Source organism: Arvicola amphibius, chromosome 8 (assembly GCF_903992535.2).
Source record: "Arvicola amphibius chromosome 8, mArvAmp1.2, whole genome shotgun sequence".
Lineage (NCBI taxonomy): Eukaryota > Metazoa > Chordata > Mammalia > Rodentia > Cricetidae > Arvicola > Arvicola amphibius.
This window is the reverse complement of record NC_052054.1, coordinates 75174510-75188622: the sequence shown is the minus strand read 5'-3', so window position 1 is coordinate 75188622 and position 14113 is coordinate 75174510. Positions and strand designations below refer to the sequence as shown.

At 51.4% G+C, this 14113-nt stretch overlaps 1 protein-coding gene across 9 annotated transcripts in view; it reads left to right on the top strand.

Annotated features, from left to right (window-relative positions):
* Positions 1-14113, top strand: part of Pou2f2 (POU class 2 homeobox 2) — a 39414-nt gene extending 25301 nt beyond the window's left edge. For 3 of the 9 annotated variants that reach the window (XM_038339197.1, XM_038339195.1, XM_038339193.1), the window contains 10 exons: positions 6440-6545; positions 6640-6731; positions 8865-9026; positions 9179-9320; positions 9422-9570; positions 9650-9826; positions 11159-11225; positions 12854-13055; positions 13163-13236; positions 13510-14113. In XM_038339197.1, the coding sequence (XP_038195125.1) occupies positions 6440-6545; positions 6640-6731; positions 8865-9026; positions 9179-9320; positions 9422-9570; positions 9650-9826; positions 11159-11225; positions 12854-13055; positions 13163-13236; positions 13510-13835 (1497 nt within the window). In that variant the 3' untranslated portion in view covers positions 13836-14113. The remainder of the gene's footprint in view (positions 1-6439; positions 6546-6639; positions 6732-8864; positions 9027-9178; positions 9321-9421; positions 9571-9649; positions 9827-11158; positions 11226-12853; positions 13056-13162; positions 13237-13509) is intronic. The other 6 variants (XM_038339196.1, XM_038339194.1, XM_038339202.1 and 3 more) reach the window with 3 other exon arrangements.

Sequence of the window (14113 nt, the reverse complement as noted above, 5' to 3'; positions counted from 1 at the left end):
GCATACCTGTCACCGTTACTATCTGTCTTTCTGTGTGGTGGAAACATTGAAGGTCTTTTTGGGGAACTGAGGTATTGCTTTGGTGGGAGATCCCTTGTGTGGCATGCTGGAGGCCCTGGGATCATTTCCCAGAACTGACAAAAGTTATTCTATTGTCCTTATTGTTGTTTTCAGACAGAGTCTCAGGTAATCCAGTCTGGGCTGGAAGTTGATAGACAGCCCAAACTAACCTTGAACTTGTCCTCCTCCTCCTCTCCCTCCCCTCCTCCTCCTTCTCCTCCTTGTCTTCCTCCTCGTCCTCTTCCTCCTCCTCCTCCCTCCTCCTCCTCCGTCTAGACTTAATTCAATGCTGCATCCAGAACTGTCACAATGTGACATATGAGAGATAGCCCACATGCCACCACCCTCCAGTCATGGTGCGGCTTTTCGGGGGTGGGAGCCACGGGGTGAGGGCCTCCTGTCCTGTGCACTGGGGTGAGGCGCAGCACCTGGGCCGTTGCAGCTGGCCAGCTCTGGGGCCCTGGTCTCCTCCCATTAATTCTCACAACTTTCTTCCCCACCCCCACCCTCACCCCAGGGGGGACCATGGCCTGATGAGAAAACGATCACTTACACCCCACCCCCTTCACCCATGGAGCACATTAGCCATATGCCTGTCTTCCTGTCTGTCTGCAGTGAAGTCAGGCTGTCCTGTTACCCGTTAGGCATGTGTTAGGCATGTTACCTGTTAGGCTTGGTGTTGTCATGCCTACCCATGACCACAGCACTGAGGAAGCAGAGGCAGGAGAATTCTAAGGCGTTTGAGAAACGCTCGGGTTGCATGGTAGTGAGTTCTAGACCAGCTAGGGCTACATATTAGACACATATCAAAAAAGCAAGCAAGCAAACAACAACAACAAAAACAAAAGCAGAAAAAGCTGGTCTCTTGCCTTCTCTGCTTCAGTAGGGAATACCAGCCTTCCCTGCTGGTTAGAGGACAAATTGACTTAGGAGCTATGCTGCCCAGGGCCTTCTCCAGCATCACAGCTTGCTCTAACTTCAGCATTTCACGCTGGAGTAGCACACCCCCAAGTGGTTAAAGGGAGCCCTGCGGCCTCTCTGAACTGTGGGCAGATGGGTCTCCTACTGGCTGCATCCACCTGAGCCTGCTGGCCACACACTAGAATCTTTCTCTCTCTGTCACACCGTCATTCAGCAGAAGACTTCCCCATGTGCAGGTGCCTCTCTGGGTGAGGATAAAGTGGACAATTTAGTGCATCCGTCGTAGCTGGAGAGACAGACTGGAGACAGACAGACAGACAGACAGACAGGAAGTGGTTCTGGCAGGACAGAAAAGCATGTGGTGTCATGAATGTAGTGACAGGTAAGGGAAGATGCGGGAACAGGTGGCCACTCTGCAGAAGGGGACTTGACAGAGACTTGCATGAAGTGGAACACATGGTCTCAGCAGGAATAGCAAAGGCCTAGAGGTTCCTCTCTGTGTCTAGTTACGAGGAGGAGTTGGTGTGGCTGGTCTAGGGTCAGAGGGCAGGAAAGTTGCAAGGGGAGGCCTGGAGGGAGCAAGGCTGCGGCAAAGCTTGGATTCTACCACATGTGGAGATAAAAGACAGTGGAGGCCAAGGTGGATGATGAAAACATCCAGGCATCCTTTGGTGGAAGTCTCTGTGCTGCTGGCAGCATCATAGCCTGCTCACCATGTTCACAGGGGAAGGAAATGCCTCAGCTGAAGCCAGAGGGTAAGAAACAGAGGTGTTAGCCCACCCAAGCTCATGGCTTCCTCCTGAGATGGCTGTGGATGCTTGCTCTCTTTTTGTTTGTTTTTGTTGATGTTGTTTTTTTTTTTTTTTCGAGACAGGGTTTCTCTGTCCTGGCTGTTTTGGAACTCTCTCTGTAGATCAGGCTGGCCTCGAACTCACATCTGCCTGTCTCTGGCTCCTGAGTGTGGGATTACAGGCATGTGCTAATACCACCGGCCCTGGCTTTTTAATTTTAAAAAAATGTTTATAGATTTATTTATTTTATGTGAATGACTGTTTTGCCTGCATGTGTGTCTGTGCACCATGTGCATGCCTTGGGCCTGTGGAGGTGAGGAGAGGGTGTCAGATCTCCTGGAATTGGAGTTACAGACAGGTGTGAGCTGCCATGTGGGTGCTGGGAACCAAACCTGGGTCCTCTGGAAGAGCAGCCAGTGCTCTTAACCACTGAGCCATCTCTCCAGCCCCTAAACCTCTTCTTCTTCTTCTTCTTTTTTTTTTTTTTTTTTTTTGGTTTTTCGAGACAGGGTTTCTCTGCAGCTTTTTTAGAGCCTGTCCTGAAACTAGCTCTTGTAGACCAGGCTGGCCTCGAACTCACAGAGATCCGCCTGCCTCTGCCTCCCGAGTGCTGGGATTAAAGGCGTGCGCCACCACCGCCCAGCTCGTCATCAGTATCCTTTATCTTAGCCATTCTTACAGGTGTAAGATGGAATATCAGAGTTGTTTTGATTTGCATTTCTCTGATGACTAAGGATGTTGAACATTTCCTTAAGTGTCTTTCAGCCATTTTGGATTCCTCTTTTGAGAGTTCTCTGTTTAGGTCTGTACTCCATTTTTTAAATTGGATTATGTGATCTTTTGGTGTCCAATTTCTTGAGTTCTTTGTATATTTTGGAGATCAGACCTCTGTCTGATGTGGGGTTAGTGAAGATCTTTTCCCATTCTGTAGGCTGTTGTTTTGTCTTGTTGACTGTGTCCTTTGCTTTACAGAAGCTTTTCAGTTTCAGGAGGTCCCATTTATTAATTGTTTCTCTCAGTGTCTGTGCTGCTAGGGATATATTTAGGAAGTGGTTCCCTGTGCCAATGTGTTCAAGTGTATTTTCCACTTTCTCTTCTATAATAAACCTCTCTTCTAATAAATTAAAAAAAAATTCCATCACTGCGTTTTGCATTTTCCAAAAAACTTTTGTGTGAAAAAAAAGATTTAAAAAAATTGCATCAAGTCTCATGTGTACCCCCAAAAGGTCATGTAAGTGGAAGGGGTCAGTAGGAGCGGGATGGGACAGGAGAGGGTATACGTCAGAAATATATTAGGTACAGTATGGAAATGCCGTCATGAAACCCACTGTCCTACGTAATTAATATATGCTAATAACAGTGGGGCCATCAGCATGGCTCAGCCCAAAGGCACTCCCTGACAAGACTGTGGTTCAGATACCAATATTTGTGTAATAAGCCACAAAGGGCCTCAGGTGTTTTGTGACCTGGGAGGGATCTGACTCCTCCTTCTCCACGTGAACACCCCCCCCCACAGATATGTGCATCAGGAGGATGTGTACACACCCCCACGCACATATATGTGCATCAGGAGGATGTGTACACACCCCCACGCACATATATGTGCATCAGGAGGATGTGTACACACCCCCACGCACATATATGTGCATCAGGAGGATGTGTACACACCCCCACGCACATACATGTGTGACAGGAGGATGAAGAGTTCACGGTCATCCTCAGCTACACAGGGAATTCCCAGCCAAGCCGAGCTCTGTGTGGCCTTGACTCAGAAGGAGACTCGCTCTGCTTGTTCAGAGGAAACAGGTGCCCTGGGGTAGATGATGCTGACACTGGAACCGGGATGGCGACAGTGGAAAAGGGACAGAGACAGAGAGATGGGAGATGGGGATGGACTGCATGGATGGGAAGAGGGAAGGAAGGCGAGGATCAGGGCTGAACCCCAGTCTCAGCTTGAGTAGCCAGACTGGGGCTTGGCTAAGTTGTTGGCTTTGCTTGTTTGTTTGTTTGAATAAGGCACACCTCTGCCTGTTGGGCTCAGGCTAGCATAGGAATAATACATATTAGCAAATGCACCACCCTGTAAGTAGGGCAGTAGAGAGCAGGATGGGTACCCTTTGTGGGCCCTGAAGGGTGTACTGTTGGGAGAGCTTCTATAAGAAAAAGTCAGCCAGGTGTGGTGGCACATACCTGGGATCCCAGCACTCAGGAGGCAAGGCCTCCTGAGCCTACACAGTTTCAGGCTGGGCAGAGCTTCACTAGAACAGAGTGGGGGAGGGAGAGGGGAGGAGAAGCAGTGAACATTTATTATAGATTTAGACTCAGAGTCTTGGAAGGCTCTGCTATCAATAGACACTTAAGCCTCCTTCCTCCTCAGCTGATCTGGGGCTGGAGGGAGACAGTCAGGGAACTTTTAGAGGGCTAGGGTATCTGGGGTGGGGTGGGGGCATAGTGTAGACTCAGTCCCGACGGATGCCATAGGTTACCAACATAGGACAAATGCAGGAAAGTATGCCAGTCACAAGCACACAGCTCAGTGGGTCCCCACTAACCAAGCATACCTGTGTTGACCGCACCTGGAAGCCTCTGGAGTTTTAACACTCAAATGGCATATAAACAGGATATGGGGTGCCATGACCACATATGGAAGTTTGTGTTGCCGCTGATCTGCGGAATCGGGTCACTTACCCATGTTCCACTGCTGGTGGGCCTTGGCGCTGGATGGAACTGTCGGGGCACACGCTCAGCTTGTATTAGTTTCTAGAGCTGCTGTGACAAAGAGCCACAGTATGGTGACATCGCAGTAGACATGCATTCTCTCATGGTTCTGGAAGAAAGGAATGTAGCCAGGAGGTGTGGGCAGGGGCTCTGGTCTTCTCTCTCTGGCTTGTAGACGGTCTTCTTTCCTGCATCTGTTTACATCATCTCTGCTCTATTTGTGTCTCTGTCAAAATTCTCCCCCCCCTTAAAAACATTTGTTCTGTGTGTGGGGAAAGGGGTTGCAAATGGGCCATGATGTACGTGTGGAGGTCAGGCGTTGGTTTGGAGATCAGTTGTCAGGATAGGCAGCAAACGCTTTTACCCACTGAGCCATCTTGCCAGCACACCCTTTTTGTTTGTTTGGTCATAACAGTACTGGGCATTTAAATGACTGGTCTCACATGTACTAGGCAAGTTCTCTACTGTGCCACGCCCCCAGCCCCTCACTGGGGGATTCTAGGCAGGGGCTCTACCACTGAGCCACACCCCAGCCCCTCACTAGGGGATTCTAGGCAGGGGCTCTACCTCTGAGCTAACACTTACAGTCCTTTTCTTTTTATAAGATTTTATTTTTGAGGGCTGGAGAGATGGCTCAGAGGTTAAGAGCACTGACTGCTCTTCCAGAGGTCCCAAGTTCAATTCCCAGCAACCACATGGTGGCTCACAACCATCTGTAATGAGATCTGGTGCCCTCTTCTGGCCTGCAAGTATACATGCAGGCAGAACACTGTATATGTAATAAATAAATAAATCTTTAAAAAAAAAAGATTTTATTTTTGAGCTGGGCAGTATTGGCACTTAGGAGGCAGAGGCAGGTGGATCTTTGTGAGTTTGAGGCCAGCCTGGTCTACAGAGCAGGTTCCAGGATAGTCAGGACTACACAGAGTAAACGTGTCTCCCAAAAACAAAAACAAACAAAAATGGATATACTTTTTGTTACTTTTATTATGTGCACATGTGTGGCTGTGCGTGTCACATGTGTGTGGTTGCTCATGGAAGCCAAGAGGGTGTCAGTTTCTCCGGACCTGGAATTACAGGCGGTTGTGAGCTGCCAGGTGTCAAAGATGGGATTTGAACCCAGGTCCTCTGGAAGAACAGCAAGTCCTCTTAACCACTAAAGTCATCTCCCCAGATCCGCACCCCTTGAAATGAAACTTTTAACTATAAACAGGCAGTACCACTCCTGACATGAATTTTCCTTTTTTGTTTTGGTTTGTTTTTTTGAAACAGTCTCAATGGGTAGCCCTGACTGTTCTGGAACTCCCTTTGTAGACCAGGCTGGACTCAAACTCCCAGAGATCTAGCTGCTTTTGCCTCCCAACTGTTGGGATTAAAGGCGTGCGCTGCTACTGCCCGACTGAATTTCCCCCTTTTAATGATGCTATCAACCATAATGCACTGGAACTCACTCTCATGGCCTTGTTTTAACTTGATCATCTGCAGAGACCCTATCTCCAAATAGATTCACATTCTGAGCTCTTTTCTCAATCAAAATTAGTGCTCAAGCTTTTCTCCAGGCGTCCATACCAATGTGCACACCTGCTATTTGCTGGAGCACGTTAGAGATAATTCCAGACATCATACCACATGCCTTGGGAGCATTTTAGAAAGGGAAAAAAGACTTAACCTGGTTTACATTTTTAAACAAGTCTGTTTGTTCTGTGGGAATGTAAGGCAAGGCAAATATTTCATCAGGAAGGGGAAGGCAAAGAGCAAGCCCTCCCGGGGCAGCTTGGAGGAGGGGACGTCCAGGTGTCCCATGGGCAGTGTGTCGTTCCACGTCCCATAGACCGCAGCCTGCCATACCAGGCTGCATGACTCCTGGCTTCAGCCCCACTGGGGACTCACACGCTGCTGAAGGGGGAGATCAAGCCAGGATTCAGTCTGTTTTTCTGTCCTTCTGCCAGGACATACAGCAACTCCTCCAGCTCCAACAGCTGGTGCTTGTCCCCGGCCACCACCTCCAGCCACCTGCTCAGTTCCTGCTGCCACAGGCCCAGCAGAGTCAGCCAGGTGAGATCCCAGCCCAGCGCACGCCCTCCCACATGCTTTCAGTACCCATCACCTGCCCCTCACCCACTAACCTTCCGTGTTCTTGTCTCCCCAGGCCTGCTACCGACGCCAAATCTATTCCAGCTACCTCAGCAAACCCAGGGAGCTCTCCTGACCTCCCAGCCCCGGGCTGGACTCTCTACACAGGTAAGACTTTCCGCAGAGTTTGTCAAGCCTCTGGCAGGGGAGTGAGCTAGGGCTGAGTGGATGGGAGTGGGGTGGAGGCTGTGAAAGTCTCTGCTTCATGGGCCCACCACACATCCTTGAGCACTTGAGGGACCTGAGTCCCTACCCTACTCTGCTGTCCACTTTCTGTATAAGGAACTCAGGGAAACTAAGCTCCATGTCTGGGTGCTTCGTACAGTGAAGGAACTCAAACCAGAAGGTGGTTCTAAAGCCTTTCTAAACATGGATGCCTTTGCAAACCTGATGAAATATTTAACTCAGAAGCTGGGGAGGTGGCTCAGTTGGCAAAGTGCCCACTGTATTAGTACAAGGACCCGAGTTCAAGGAATCCTCAGGACCGAGGGGCTAAAAGCTGAACCTGGGAGTGATTTCATCCCGGAGGGCATGGAGGTTGACCATAGCTGGATCCTTGGCCAGCCACCCCAGCTAAATCAGTAACTTTCAGGTTCACTGAAAGACCCTGTCTCAAAAAGAAAAAAGAAAGAATGAAAAGAAAAGTGATTGAGAAAAGACACCTGCCTGATGTTGACTTCAGCCCTCCACACGCACATATGTGCACACACGTGTACACACACTTACCCGCTTGCACGGACACATGCACACAAGCATACATGTGCACGCACATGTATGTGTGAACTCTTTTTGGAAAGATTGAAAAGTTCACAGGCCAGCACAGGTCTAGGCTGCTAAATTCCAAATGCCCTGAAAGGCTAAGCGTTTTTGTGACAGCAGGGTCGGAACCTATTTGGCTGCTAGAGCTGTCCTGCCTGCCGTGGGGTGGCATCCTTAGCTCCCTCTCCCCGGATGATAGTCCTGCCGCTACCAAACTGTTGATGTGTCTGATTACAAAGTGATGCCTTGAACAGGGGCTCACATCACCATGACTTCCCAAACATACCCACCCCAGAATTTTAGGACATCAGAGATTCCGGGCACAGTCATCCCTGTACCAACCACCTGCTTCCAACCTCTCGTTTTTAAGTCAGTGAATCACGCTGGAGAAAGGTGTTGCATCTTGTCTATCCTCCAGCTGTCCTCCTTATTCATTCCTCTACTTTTTCCTTCCTTTGCAAACGATTCATTTTTAAGACTTTGTTTTATTTTATTTATATTTAGGTAATATTACAGAGTCAACCCAAAATTTTGAGTATGCTAGACAGGGTCTCTACCACTGAGCCACACCCCAGCCCCTCACTGGGGAATTCTAGGCAGGGGCTCTACCACTGAGCCATGCCCAACCCCTCACTGGGGGATTCTAGGCAGGGGCTCTACCACTGAACTAAGTCCCCAGCCAGCCCTCTTTTTTACATTTTAATTTGAGATGATCTTTCTAAGATGCTCTGGCTGGCATTGAACTCATACTGTAGCCCAAGCTGACCTTAAAATTCAGAGCCTCCGTCTTGCTTTCCTGAGCTACTGTACATGTGCTCTCAGGCTTTTGTTTTTTTTAGAGCAGCTTTAAATGCACAGTGAAACTGAGCTCAAGATAGAGCCCATATGCCTCCCGTCCTCCGCGTGCACCACCTCCCCATCTTCAGCATCCTCAGCCTAAACAGTACTCATTTGCAGTCCAGACTTCTACACATTATCGTCACATCTGTAGACTGAACCTCAGCCTTCACCCTGTACCTATGTGTGGGGGGGGGGGGGGCATCGAACAGCTTGCTAATTAGTAAACCTTAATCCCTAACAATTCAGTGGGCAGGCAGAGTCATAGTGATGGTATCCATTCTATGGAAGGGAATGTAGGCACAAGGAAGGGTGAGACTCAGTCTGCGTTACTCCAAACGTCAGTGGTGAAGGATGACAGAAGATGAACCCACTGCCCCCACCTCTAGGCTTTGAACCCATTGAGCCATCACATAAAGACACTGGCTGCTCCTTCCAGGAGTTCAGGTCTCTTAGGGAAGGCCAAGAGTTCTGGTAATTGAGAGGACCATGGTGAACAACAGAGCCACACATTTAACAGGATTAGTGATTAGTGTGGGTGTCCTGGGCAGGTGAGGGGAAGCTGAAGAGGGCAGACGCACAACCACTGCTTAGGCACATTCGGGTCCTCGATCCCGCATCCCATCCACCCGCCCACCCCACCAGGCTGTGACTCGCCCCACGCTGCCCGACCCGCACCTCTCACACCCGCAGCCCCCAAAATGCTTGGAGCCACCATCCCACCCGGAGGAGCCTAGCGACCTGGAGGAACTGGAACAATTCGCTCGCACCTTCAAGCAACGCCGCATCAAGCTGGGCTTCACGCAGGTCTGGGACCATCTTATGGGGCGGCGGGTGTGCGGGGGTGACAGAACGAAGATGCAGGGGTTGTGTTCAGTTGATGGAGTGTTTGGATCTGGCCTTGGACCAGGAGACCCCGCCTTGACTTCCAAAACCCCACCTCCTCCTCTCTGGACCAGGGTGATGTGGGCCTGGCCATGGGTAAGCTCTATGGCAACGACTTCAGCCAGACGACCATTTCCCGTTTCGAGGCCCTTAACCTGAGCTTCAAGAATATGTGCAAACTCAAGCCCCTCCTGGAGAAGTGGCTCAATGACGCAGGTGAGCCTGGACAGAGGCGCCAACGGGACTCACAGGGAATTGGTATTGACTGGAGCAGGGTGGGAAGCGATCACTAACATCCTTGTCTCCTGTCTTCGCAGAAACTATGTCTGTGGACTCAAGCCTACCCAGCCCCAACCAGCTGAGCAGCCCCAGCCTGGGTTTCGACGGGCTGCCGGGGCGGAGACGCAAGAAGAGAACCAGCATCGAGACGAATGTCCGCTTCGCCTTAGAGAAGAGTTTTCTAGCGGTGAGCTTCGCCCCCTGGCGGCCGGGAAGAGTATCAGGTAGATGGACCCAGCTCCACCAACAACTCTCTCTGCCTGTAGAACCAGAAGCCTACCTCAGAGGAGATCCTGCTGATCGCAGAGCAGCTGCACATGGAGAAGGAAGTGATCCGCGTCTGGTTCTGCAACCGGCGCCAGAAGGAGAAACGCATCAACCCCTGCAGCGCCGCCCCCATGCTGCCCAGCCCGGGAAAGCCGACCAGCTACAGCCCTCACCTGGTACCCAGAGCTGGGGCCGGAGGGCTAGGTGTGGGGCTCAGGGGTCGGGGCACAAACCTGTAGGCATCTGGGTGAAGCAAACTTAGAAGAGAGAGCGCAGGAATTGGTTCTGGGGGCACTACATCACATACAGATCACAGTTACAAAGGAACCTAGTTTCCAGGAAAACATGTCTCCCAACCTGAGTGGAGGTCAGATGACGACTCTTGGGAGTCGGTTCTCTCCTTGCACCATGAAGGTTCCAGGGATCAAACTCAGGTCATTTGGCTTGGCAGCAAGTGACTCTACCTACCAAACCATCTCCTAGGCCCCAGCTGTGGTTTTATGTGGTGGGTACAGGCTCCCACATACACACTGCCATCACCATGAGGGAGGGATAGGACCAGTCATCATAACCCAGGTAGGACAACCCAGGTAGGACGACCCGGGCTCCCACCCACAGAGACAGGAAGGGCCACCATTAGACCCCCGAGGTACCTGCAGCACCACAACCAGACACACTGGGGACATCCTTTGTTCTGTCCCTTTATTTCTGTTTGTGAAAAGGACTTTGATGTCCAGAGAGAAACCCCCCAACTCTCGGGCTGGGGAGAAAGGAGGGACCCTTTGCGAGTTAGCCAGCCATGTGAAGGAGGACCACCAAGAAGGCCACCTGCTGCCAGGTCCAGCATGCACATAGGCACAGATGCCAAGATGTGCCAAATCCCAGCGCAAGGCATTGTGGAGAAAGAAAGCTGCTGGGAAGTGGGTTGGGAGTGGAGTTCCTGCAGGGGCAGATGCCTTTCATTTTACCAGGAATCTCCATCAGGTTAGTAAGAGGTGGAGTGGAGGAGAGATGTGGGGAGATCGCTTAGGGCTTCTAGGACTGAAGGCAGGGTAAGACTGCTTCAGTACACATAAGCCCTTTCATTTGAGGGGAGAGGCTCTAATCTCCTGATCTTCCCACCTCTCCCATTTACTTTGTAATCCAGGCTTGCAGGACTCTTTTACACAGGCAGGAGAGCCAACAGCAAGGGCAGACAGAGCAGCTATTAAGGCACAGTCCGCAGCTCCGCAGGGACAGTAGCTGGACAGGATAGTGTCAGAGGAGAGATGGAAGACTCTCTCAGCTGACAGTCACACTGCGCCTTCTGCTTGTGGCCCAGGATTACCTGGGGTACATGTGGGAGAGGATAATGGAAAATGAGTGGCAGAATCTAAATGCAGCATTGCCCCTGGAGCCCTGTTACCACACTCTGTGTGGGGGCAGTTGGAGCCGTGTATGCACAGGGAACGCCGTGGGAGGCTCCCTTGTGACAGTGTCTTATTGTACTTTCTTTCCTCTCTCCCCAGGTCACACCACAAGGGGGCGCAGGGACCTTACCACTGTCCCAAGCTTCTAGCAGCCTGAGCACAACAGGTTAGGGGCAGGCTGAGAGGGGCGCTGGGGGGACGCTGCACAGGCCACAGTCTGAGGGTTAGCAATGGCTTTGGGCAGCCATGGACCTCAAGGCTGAGTCTTGGGTGTGTGTGTGGGGGGGGGACAGGCAGAGCAGTGGGCAGGTCCCTCACATTGTCCACCAGAGCAACCCCTAGTCAGCTTCACAGTTCCCCATGAGAAAGTGTGATGGTTGTTGGGGTGGACACACTTGAGTCTTTGTCCCTGGTGTCTGTCACCTATATGCCCTGCGAGTCCAGGAACTTGTTGCAAATCTCTGAGCTTCAGGTTTTATATAATTATCATGGGTGTATAATGCACACACAAGATCTGTATACACACACACACACACACACACACACACACACACTAGGAAGAGTGTAGGAGGAACGGGTACAAGCTCAATGATGGAGCTTCATCAATGTGCATAGGGCTCTGGGGTCCATCATCAGTCTGCTTTTTTTTTTCTCTTTTGGTGTTTTGAGACAGAGTTCCTCTGGGTAGCCCTGGCTGTCCTGGAACTCATTCTGTAAACCAGGCTGGACTCAAACTCAGAGATCCACCTGCCTCTGCCTTCTGAGCGCTGGGATTAAAGATGTGCCACCACTACCTAACTGATTATTTTTTAAAGGTTTTAAATGTTTGTTTTTATTTTATGTGTTCTTTTGTGCATCGTGAGCACATGGTGTCCAACAGATGCCAGAAAAGGATGCCGGATCTCCAGGAACTGGAGTTACTGACAGCTGTGAGCTGCCATGTGGGTGCTGGGAATGGAACCTGAGTCCTCTCGAAGAGCAGCCAGTGCTCTTGACCGTGGAGCCACTTCTCCAGCCTGTACAATTTTTTAAAAAGATTTATTTATTTATTATGTTTACAGTGTTCTGCCTGCATGGCAGGAGAGGGCACCAGATCTTATTAAAGATGGTTGTGAGCCACCATCAGTTACTGGGAATTTAACCCAGGCACTCTAGAAGAGCAGCCAGTACTCCTAACCTCTGAGCCATCTCTCCAGCCTCCTGTACAATTTTTTAATAACACAAAACAAGCACTACTATTCCTCTCGGGTTAAGAAATAGTTAAGTGGAGGATTATTAACTAGTAAGAAGAAACTGGCACTCACTGGTCCAGGTTCTTTATAAAGTATAATCAACTGACTAAATTCTCACACCTGGCTCATGAGATTTTTCCCATTCTCCCCCCCCCCCCCATTTTCCATGAGGGACCTGAAGGTCAGAGAGGTTGAGATGCTCACCATGGGACACAGCTGGGACTAACCGTGGGATCTGTCCTCAGTGGCCCACTCCTGAGTTCCCAGCAGCACAGAAGTCCTGGGTACCCATCTTTGGCCCCTGGAGGGAACCATAGGAACATGTCTCCTAGGCAACCCATTTCTTGTCAATGTCAGGGTGTTTGGGGGCATGGTCTGCAGACAGCCTGTGCCAGCAATTATTGTGACATGAGATGGGGATCTAAGGACTATGAGGGAGGGGTTTGGGACAGTGTGCTGTTCTGACTGGTGAGATTCTGGGTGTGCAATAGGGGTTGCCCTGACTTCCTTGACAAGGGACCAGAGAAAGCTGAAGACTGTGAATTCTGTCTCTCTCTGACAGTTACTACCTTATCCTCAGCTGTGGGGACGCTCCACCCCAGCCGGACAGCAGGAGGGGGTGGGGGCGGGGGCGTAACCGCGCCCCCCCTCAATTCCATCCCCTCTGTCACTCCCCCACCCCCGGCCACCACCAACAGCACAAACCCAAGCCCTCAAGGCAGCCACTCAGCTATCGGCTTGTCGGGCCTGAACCCCAGCACGGGGTAAGTGCAGAACTACAGGTGGGAGGTCGCAGCTGCTTGCAGGGTGGGGAGATGCACCCCAGTTCTGTCCTGGGTTCCCCGCTAATGCCTCTGCTTTGCTCTTGCAGAAGCACAATGGTGGGGTTGAGCTCTGGGCTGAGTCCAGCCCTCATGAGCAACAACCCTTTGGCCACTATCCAAGGTGCGTGCTGCCTCATGTCACCCCATTGCCACCAGTCCTGCCCCGACTGGGCCTCGAGCCCCCTCATTGCTACCCCAGCCATGTCATCCCGCCCTGCTCACTGCATTGCTCGCCTCTTCATCCCTGTCTGTGTTTGGGGAAGGTGTGAGGGTTGCTGATTGATGGGAGTCAGTGGTTCAGATGGGGAGCCAGGGGCGCTCAGGCAGGGCACAAGGAGGCGAAGGTCTCCATGGCCTGGTTTACCTCCAGCTCAGCCTCTTCTCTCCTCACCAGCCCTGGCCTCTGGTGGAACCCTGCCCCTTACCAGCCTTGATGGCAGCGGGAACCTGGTGCTGGGGGCAGCCGGTGCGGCCCCAGGGAGCCCCGGCCTAGTGACCTCGCCTCTCTTCTTGAATCACGCTGGGCTGCCCCTGCTCAGTGCCCCGCCAGGCGTGGGCCTGGTCTCAGCAGCGGCTGCAGCCGTGGCAGCCTCCATCTCCAGCAAGTCTCCTGGGCTCTCCTCGTCTTCTTCGTCCTCATCATCCTCCACTTGCAGTGAAGTGGCAGCACAGACCCCTGGAGGCCCAGGGGGACCCGAGGCAGGGTCCAAGGCTGAGTGAGAGCCCGCCATGCCTCCCCTCCTACTCCTCTCACTCCCCCGACATTGGTCCCCCACCCAAAAAGGGACGAGGAGGCTGGTGGGGGATACAGTGGATCCCGGGAGCAGGAGTGACAAAGGAGGAAATACCAAAAATCAACCAAAAAAAAAAAATTAAGAGAGAAAAGAAAAAGAAACCAACAAAAGAGAAAACCAAAAATATTCACAACAGAAACCAGCTGCCCTAAAGGAACCAGAGACGAAAAACAAACGAACAAAAACGCCCCCAGACCAACCAAA